Below are 10,000 nucleotides of genomic sequence, written 5' to 3'. Positions count from 1 at the left end.
ATATATATATATATATATATATATATATATATATATATATATATATATACACTTACACATACAAACACATATACAAACGCGCATACAAAAATAAACATATTTATACACATATACATATACATACATACATACATACATATATATATATATATATATATATATATATATATATATATATATATATGTATGTATGTGTGTGTGTGTGTGTGTGTGTGGATGAAAATCAACACAATATCGTGCTTAGATAGAAATTAATTTCTATCTCATACTGAGATGTAAATGAGTGTGTGCGTATGTTTGTATAATATATTCAATATCGATCTCTGAAGAATATATTTTACCAATGTAAGCATATTAAGAGTCACAGAACAGTCACAGAATCTATCATCTATATTACTTTCACACAGAAATCACTATGTTTTATTCATTACTCTCATATCCTACGAATTTATTACTCTCATATCCTACGAATCCTTATACCAACACAGGTTACCCACTCGCCCAAGAAACGTTTAAAGGGCCCGCATGGCTTTCGCCGTCCCTTTAAATTTCACACGATGCGATCAGAACTTAGAAAGTCACTCATTTGGGTAATCTTTTAATCACCTATAAGGCACTTAGAAGGGGGTAACACAAATGGGAAATACATAGGGAATCAGCTTTATGATAGCAAACAGGTTTAAAGAGTTCTGCTGGGGGGTACACTCGGGCCACTTAGGCACACTGTTCTGTTTCTTTTTTTCTTTTCTTTAGTGAGCTGTTTTCCCTGTTGGAGCCCTTGAGCTTATAGCATCCTACTTTTCCAACTAGTGTCATGATTTAGTTCATGATAATAATGATAATGATAATAATAATAATAATAATGATAATAATAATAATACTGTGCTCAACAAATGGGAGTTTTTCCTTCCGAAGAGGTATTCTTGAGTTAAGCTTGAGGGTACACTCAGTCCCAATGTTCTATATGTTTCCTTATTTCCTTTCTTCACCGGGCTATTTTCCCTGTTGGAGCCCTTGGGTTTATAGCATAATGTTTTCCCATCTAGGGGTTATAGCTTAGCTAGTAATAGTGTTAATAATAATACTTGGGATCAACCAACAGGAGTTTTTCTTCCGAAGGGGTAAACTTAAGTTCTGCTTGAGGGTACACTCAGTCTCACTGTTCTGTTTCCTTATTTCCTTTTCTCACTGGGCTATTTTCCCTGTTGGAGCCCTTGGGCTTATAGCATCCTGCTTCTCCAACTAGGATTATAGCTTATCTAGTAATAATATCAATGATAATAATACTGGGCTCAACCGACGGGAGTTTTTCCCTCCGAAGGGGTATTCTCACCAGGTTTTAGGAAAATCGCCACCGAATTGTCTTTGCTTACAAGCTTTGCTCATCCTCCGAAGCGAAGGGTAAGAAATCTGCCGTGAAAATACACAAGACTTTTGACTTGGGAGGATTTTCAGATTGGCTTCTTAAGGGGATTTTCTTAATCTATGGATTGTTTTCCTTTCGAGTGAATACCTTGATTAGATATTCGCTGAGGAAAGCTACTGTGCCGATGGAGATTAGCTGGGTTAGCACCCTGGGTTGAGCAAATATTTTTTAGTTTGCTTTTTTTTTTCTTTTAGATTGTGTAGATACTTTAAAAAAAGGAAAGATTTAAACTGCATTGCGAAATGCTCTAGGGAAAACAAAAGAAAATAATAAGACGCGTTTCTTCCACTCTCTTGGGGTGGTTATGTTAGTTCTCTTGCTTGAGGGTACACATGGGCACACTATTATTCAAAACTAAAGAAAATAATAAGACATGTTTCTTCCACTCTCTTGGAGTGGTTGCGTTAGTTCTCTTGCTTGAGGGTACACATGGGCATACTATTATTATTATTATTATTATTATTATTATTATTACTATTATTATTATTATTACAAGCTACGCTGCAGGCCTAAGTTCGAAAAGCAGAATCTAAGCAAAAGATGTTGTTACGTGAAATTAACATAAAGTTAATTTTAATCTAATATATTTAGGGTTGTGGTTATCTATATGGTAACGTCCTTGAGTGGTGATCACCAGACTGGGGTTCGAGTCCCGCTCAAACTAGTTAGCTCCTTTGGTCGCTGCGACCTAACCTTGTGAGCAAAGGATGGGGGTGTTAGGGGGAGTCTATAGGTCTATCTATCTGCTGAGTCATCAGCTGCCATTGCCTGGCCCTTCCTGGTCCTAGCTTTTTTGGAGAGGAGGCTTGGGCGTTCATCATATGTATATGGTCAGTATCCAGCCGGAGATAATGCCCTGGAGGCTGGGGCATTGTCCAAGCTACAACCCTAGTTGGAAAAGCAAGATGCTATAAGCCCAAGGGCTCCAATAGGGAAAAATAGCCCACTGAGGAAAGGAAATAAGGAAATAAATAAATGATGAGAACAAGTTAACAATAAATCATTCTAAAATAGTAACAACGTCAAAACAGATATGTCATATATAAACTATTAACTACGTCAAAAACAGATACGTCATATATAAACTATAAAAAGACTCATGTCAGCCTGTTCAACATGAAAACATTTGCTCCAACTTTGAACTTTTGAAGTTCTACTGATTCAACTACACGATTAGGAAGATCATTCCACAACTTGGTAACAGCTGGAATAAAACTTCTAGAATACTGTGTAGTCTTGAGCCTCATGATGGAGAAGGCCCGGCTATTAGAGTAAGAGGATAAAAGGAACGGTCAAAGAGTAATAAAGAAAACTTGATGTCCTGGAATCCTTCAAATGCGTTGATGAAAACGTCCAAGGAAGGACGTTTTTTATCCTTTAGTAATTATAGGAGTTTGATATTGTATTCAGCTCTTCGTTTATTCATCTGCTTGTCTATTCATCTCCCTTTTTATTTATGTATCTGTTTCTTTTAAATACGGTACTCCGAATTCAAAACTGTTTTTCAGGCTAAATGTTAGGAACAGCAAGGGCTTTCAGCTTTTAAGAAAAAACATTATATTGTGAATAATTATAACCATTGATTAACACTGCCTATTTCTACTGTAGGTCTCTCTCTCTCTCTCTCTCTCTCTCTCTCTCTCTCTCTCTCTCTCTCTCTCTCAGGATAAATGCTAGGAACAGCAAGGGCTTTCAACTTAATAGAAGATATATTGTGAATAATTATAACCATTTATTAACGCTGCCTATTTCTACTGTAGGTAAAAGTCTCTCTCTCTCTCTCTCTCTCTCTCTCTCTCTCTCTCTCTCTCTCTCTCTCTCTCTCTCTCTCTCTCTCTCAGGATAAATGTTAGGAACAGCAAGGGCTTTCAACTTATTAGAAGATATATTGTGAATAATTATGACCATTGATTAACACTGCCTATTTCTACTGTAGGTAAAAGTCTCTCTCTCTCTCTCTCTCTCTCTCTCTCTCTCTCTCTCTCTCTCTCTCTCTCTCTCTCTCTCTCTCTCTCCCAGGGAAAAATTATCAACGCTTGGGAGGCAGATGTCTGGCCTGTGCAGCCAAGTGTGTCCACACCAACGAAGAAATGGCCAAAAACGTTTGGGGTGTTGTACAGTATGTCTGAGAGATGAATTAAACCTTTAAATTAGTTCGGATAAGCATTAATGGATGACCTCAGATAGGCTTGACCTCGTCACATCTTTTCCTAAGGTCTCACCTGTCTCCAGGTCAATTAAAGGTCAGGCGAACTAACGAACTTCGATATGTTCCAACGCCCGGAAATTGACTATTTGCGTCGGGAGTCAACGACCCTTCCGTAAAGTATTCAGTTTTTGATCGATTATTTTCTCTCGTTCATTCAGATCCATTTCCTCCCAGTAATTGGTGAATTGATAAGCATTTACACTAGCTTTTGTTGATATTTTTTTATCTTTTTATGTAAATAACACTTATTAAAGGTTTTATAGGTGGTAGGTTGGCCAAGGCACCAGTCACCCGTTGAAATACTACCGCTAGAGAGTTATGGGGCCTTTTGACTGGCCAGACAGTACTACATTGGATCCTTCTCTCTGGTTACGGTTCATTTTCCGTTTGCCTACACACACACTGAGTAGTCTGGCCTATGCTTTACATATTCTCCTCTGTCCTCGTACACCTGACAACACAGATTACCAAATAATTCTTCTTCACTCAAGGGGTTAACTACTGCACTGTAATTGTTCAGTGGCCACTTTCCTCTTGGTAAGGGTAGAAGAGACTCTTTAACTATGGTAAGCAGCTCTTCTAGGAGAAGGACACTCCAAAATCAAACCATTGTTCTCTAATCGTGGGTAGTGTCATAGCCTCTGTACCATGGTCTTCCACTGTCTTGAGTTAGACACAATATTCTATCTTATTTCTCTACTTATTTTCTATCGAAGTTTTTTATAGTTTATATATGAAATATCTGATTTAATATTATTACTATTCTCAAAATATTATATCTTAATTGTTCATTACTTCTCCTTGTAGTTTATTTATTTCATTATTTCCTTTTCCTCACAGGGCTATTTTTCCCTGTTGGAGCCCTTGGGCTTTTATCATCTTGCTTTTCCCACTAGGATTGTAGCTCAGCTAATAATAATAATAATAATAATAATAATAATAATAATAATAATAATAATAATAATAATAATAATAATTTTATAGGTAAACTGAAAAAAAGTTAATTGATTGATTGATTTGAAGTTCTCTGGCATCCTGATATCGAAGGTCGAAAAAAAAAAAGTTGAACAAATTGTGGAGAATGAGAAAACAAAATATTTATTTCATAACTTTATTCGTGAAATTTTAGAAAATTATTGCTACTTTTTAATTATCTTTTAAAATAGAATTTTTTTTTAATGATCCAGCATTACAAAAATATCTCCAGAAAGATATACAACATATATTGATAATTGGAATTACCTGAAGTTCTTTTTATAAATGTAAAAACTGTCCATAGAAAAAAGGTAACATCTGCCTATACAACTACAGTAATTAAAACGTTCTTTTTATAAATGTAAAAACTGTCCATAAAAAAAAAAGGGTAACATCTGCCTATACAACTACAGTAATTAAAACGTTCTTTTTATAAATGTAAAAACTGTCCATAAAAAAGGTAACATCTGCCTATACAACTACAGTAATTAAAACGTTAAAATGTATTGTTATAAATAAAAGAATAAATAAGAGATTAATCTAACCTAACCTAACCTAACCTCAACAAACAGAACCTAACCGACTTAACCTAACCTAACCTACACGACGTATGATATACAAACCTGAAAGTACTTCCTTTGCTGAAGGCTGAGTAAATTTCCATCTGGTTTGACTATTTGCTTCGATATTTGAAGGTGAAAATCACTCCTATTTCATCTGGTACACCCACTGTTAAAAATTTGCAGTGCAAAAACTGTAAAAATCTTGGAATAAAGGTTGCCAGGCATTTGCCGTTTTAAAAACGGATATATTGATGTAAAGGAGTGATATTAAGGTCACCAACCCGTAAAAGATAATAACAAAGTAGGGTGAACATTATGGTAGCTTGTATTTCACTGAAATACGGGTGAGAACAGTATGTTTTTAAGGATAATTTCTTATCAAAATTAATCTTTTTATTTGTATTTCTGAGTAATAACAGAAATCTTGTCATGAACTATATTTAAGTAAAATTTTCTTTTCAAATGTATTTTCATAATTATTTTTTTTCAAGCATTTTCGAGAAATTTTTATAGTCTAAGAATATTTCCAAGAAAATTTCTCACTCTCGCACAAACATCTGCTATCACAGTGCAGTTCTTGCATGTAGGAATCAGTATCATAGACATTAGCTGCTATATGTAAAGGGAATGGTATGTTTTGGCAAAGGTGGAGATATTTTAGATTCTAAAATATCTCTGACTCATCTACCAAGATGAGTCAGGTAATTTTACACCCAGCCATCCAATACCTACGCCCTTTTAAAATCATTCCTGTGTATCCACGACGTCAGGGAATTAACCCTGAGCTACATTGTGTACATAATGTGTACCAGCACATTCAAGAGGTACCTTTCTTAGAGCAGCATGTTGATTTCCCACATACATGTTTGTGTACACTTCACATTCGGATTATCTATCATTACATCGTCTACATCGTGTACATGATGTGTACCAGCACATTCAAGAGGTACCTTTCTTAGAGCAGCATGTTGATTTCTCACATACACGTTTGTGTACACTTCACATTCGGATTATCTATCATTACATCGTCTACATTGTGTACATGATGTGTACCAGCACATTCAAGAGGTACTTTTCTTAGAGCAGCATGTTGATTTCCCACATACATGTTTGTGTACACTTCACATTCTGATTATCTATCATTACATCGTCTACATTGTGTACATGATGTGTACCAGCACATTCAAGAGGTACCTTTCTTAGAGCAGCATGTTGATTTCCCACATACACGTTTGAGTACATTTCACATTCGGATTATCTATTATTACATCGTCTACATTGTGTACATGATGTGTACCAGCACATTCAAGAGGTACCTTTCTTAAAGCAGCATGTTGATTTCCCACATACATGTTTGTATACACTTCACATTCGGATTATCTATCATTACATCGTCTACATTGTGTACATGATGTGTACCAGCACATTCAAGAGGTACCTTTCTTAGAGCAGCATGTTGATTTCCCACATACACGTTTGTGTACACTTCACATTCGGATTATCTATCATTACATCGTCTACATTGTGTACATGATGTGTACCAACACATTCAAGGGGTACCTTTCTTAGAGCAGCATGTTGATTTCCCACATACACGTTTGAGTACACTTCACATTCGGATTATCTATCATTACATCGTCTACATTGTGTACATGATGTGTACCAGCACATTCAAGGGGTACCTTTCTTAGAGCAGCATGTTGATTTCCCACATACACGTTTGTGTACACTTCACATTCGGATTATCTATCATTACATCGTCTACATTGTGTACATGATGTGTACCAACACATTCAAGGGGTACCTTTCTTAGAGCAGCATGTTGATTTCCCACATACACGTTTGAGTACACTTCACATTCGGATTATCTATCATCACATCGTCTACATTGTGTACATGATGTGTACCAGCACATTCAAGAGATACCTTTGTTAGAGCAGCATGTTGATTTCCCACATACACGTTTGTGTACACTTCACATTCGGATTATCTATCATTACATCGTCTACATTGTGTACATGATGTGTACCAGCACATTCAAGAGATACCTTTCTTAGAGCAGCATGTTGATTTCCCACATACACGTTTGTGTACACTTCACATTCGGATTATCTATCATTACATCGTCTACATTGTGTACATGATGTGTACCAGCACATTCAAGGGGTACCTTTCTTAGAGCAGCATGTTGATTTCCCACATACACGTTTGTGTACACTTCACATTCTGATTATCTATCATTACATCGTCTACATTGTGTACATGATGTGTACCAGCACATTCAAGAGGTACCTTTCTTAGAGCAGCATGTTGATTTCCCACATACACGTTTGTGTACACTTCACATTCTGATTATCTATTATCACATCGTCTGACATCTTTTCTCCCATTGACATGTCTTTCAAAACACACATTACCTCGGTGGTTTTGATTATTGAAGAAATAGCATCTAAAGGTTTCATTTCCTCTTGTGCTATCTCAAAGTTTTCGGTTTTACCCACGTCAGGTATTTGTAGATCTTTTAAGTTATTTATCTTATTTATTTGCCTTTCGTGATTTTCATGGAAGAGCTGTGTCTCATTAGTGCTAATTTCGTTTATTTCCTGTGAATTGTTTTTAGAATTAATTTCCTCCCTGATTTCTTCAAGGTGAGGTTTGCAATTGTGAGTTAGATCTAAGGTAACTTGGGTCTTACCCACAGAATTTATAGAGTCCTTAAGAATAGATCCTCTTCTCCATTCCAGTTCCATTAGCTGGGCTATAAAACCCCTATTAGGTAGCACAGTCGTAATTCTATTCATGGAAACGAGAGACTCTATGCAAGATTTATGCTCTGTCAGCATGATGTAACAGCATGCTAATGCAGGCGCTCGAGAAATGCCCCGCTTCGAATGAACTAGCACTTTCCCTCCACTAGCTAAAGCAGCCCTGATGAAATCAAAAGTGGGTTTGAAAAACTTGACTATTCTGATGTTTGGTGAATCAGGTAACTTCAAGCTAAAAAAGTTAATGCATACAGCTTGGTAATACTGCTCGCTTGTATTGACGGATTCTGAGTCTTTACCGTGAGCTGCATTCAGAACGTGTGTTATTCCAGTATGTTTGAGTAGGGTTTGATCTAGAGCAGCATGCTGATTACCAATATATAGCCCAGGGTATGCTTCTACTATGTCAGGTTCAGTAGATGCTACTTTTCTTTTTATGTCACTTTCTACTGCTGTTGCTTTGAGCATGCGTAAAATCTCTGATGCGGTTGTCGCTTTCGACTGTGAATCTGGGGCATCTTTATGTTTTACTCCAATTGTTTTCCTTCTAGGGTCATTTGAAGAGTCTATTCTATTTTCATGGGGTTCTCTAGACTCTATTGGTTCTTGGGTTATATTTTCAACTACTTTGTCTGATTCCATTTTAAAACTACTCTCTACTTTAAATTCCGTGTGATATTTTGCACCAACGACTCCACTTTTAGTAATGTCGTGAGATCTATTTGGATTTGATTCACACGTCTGATCTTTAAAAATGTATTTTTTTCTCCATTCCAGCTCACACAACTGGCTTACAAAACCCCGATTAGGTGACACAACCCTTACTTGACCTATAGACATTAAGGAATCTTTTACTGACCAATTTTCTTTGACCATAATGTAGCTACATGCTATAGTAGTTGCCCTTGAAGTGCCCTGTATAGAATGAATAAGGATTTTCCCTCCAGAGGACAGACATTCTTCAATGAAAGCATATGTTTTTGTGAAGATGTGGACAATTCTAACGTGAGGAGAATCAGGTATCCTTACACCCAAGAAGCTAATATCAAGGTCTTGATAAAACTTTTCTTCGGTATCTACGAAAACCAGGCCTTCGCCTTGAGCAGTATTCAAGATGTAGGTGATTCCAGCCTCCTTAAGAAATGGTTTATCAAGAGCAGCGTGATAATTACCAATGTACATGCCAGGATAAACTTCATCTATATTTGGCTCCAGTGATGTTACTCGGTCTAACATTTCTCGAGAAAAGGGGATTGCTTCAATAGCAGCTAACACTTCTCTTGGTGTGCTAGGGAACTCTTGACATTTTTTAGAATTATTATTTTTCTCATTTTTTAATTCTTTTTCACTGTAACTTCCATTTTCTGGCATTTCTTTAGAATTCTTCACTCCATCTGTTCCACAGAAATAACGGTCTATCAATCCTTCAACTTCATTAGTTCCATTTTCTAGTGATTCCTTTGTTCCATTAATATCGTGTTCTTCACAATACATTTGTTCATAAATTCCAGTTATGCTCATATTTCTTATCTTATTCGTGCTGTCTTTTTCACGACATTGAGTTTCTAAGGATGTTTTTGATCCATTTTTATTTTCAAAATCTCCATTCGACTCACCTACTGTAATTTGTAAATTTCTTAACTCTCTCATGAATGAAGACCTTCTCCATTCTAGCTCTAGCAGTTGACTCACGAAACCCCTGTTTGGCAACACATTTCTGAATCTCTGTATATGAAGGAGAGTCTCTTTAACTGCCAGTTTCTGCTTGATCATCAAATAACTACATGCCATAGTTGATGCCCTGGAGACACCTTGTTTGGAATGGACTAAAACTTTCCCCCCGCCAGCTAATGCCTCATGGATGAAGGTAAAAGCTGGCCTGAAAAACTGGTATATTCTGACACGAGGTGAGTCCATTAACCTTATTCCCAAAAACCTAATCTCAACATCTGAATAATAAAGGTCATCTGAATCTACATAATCAGGACCTTTACCTTGAGCAACGTTGAGGACGTTGGTGATGCCAGAGTCCTTGAGCTTGGCTTTGTCAAGAGCAGCGTAC

The 10,000-nt window shown here is 36.5% G+C and overlaps 1 protein-coding gene across 1 annotated transcript in view; it reads right to left on the bottom strand.

The window, feature by feature from the left end:
- Positions 1-4,849: 4,849 nt before the first annotated feature.
- Positions 4,850-10,000, bottom strand: part of LOC137634741 (uncharacterized) — a 5,514-nt gene continuing 363 nt past the window's right edge. The window contains exon 1 of the mRNA XM_068367234.1: positions 4,850-10,000. This exon is cut by the window's right edge and continues 363 nt beyond it. Within this exon, the coding sequence (XP_068223335.1) occupies positions 7,471-10,000 (2,530 nt within the window). The 3' untranslated portion in view covers positions 4,850-7,470.

Source organism: Palaemon carinicauda, chromosome 45 (assembly GCF_036898095.1).
Source record: "Palaemon carinicauda isolate YSFRI2023 chromosome 45, ASM3689809v2, whole genome shotgun sequence".
In the NCBI taxonomy this organism is placed as follows: Eukaryota; Metazoa; Arthropoda; class Malacostraca; order Decapoda; family Palaemonidae; genus Palaemon; species Palaemon carinicauda.
The sequence above is the reverse complement of the archived record's forward strand: the minus strand, read 5'-3'. Positions and strand labels throughout refer to the sequence as shown.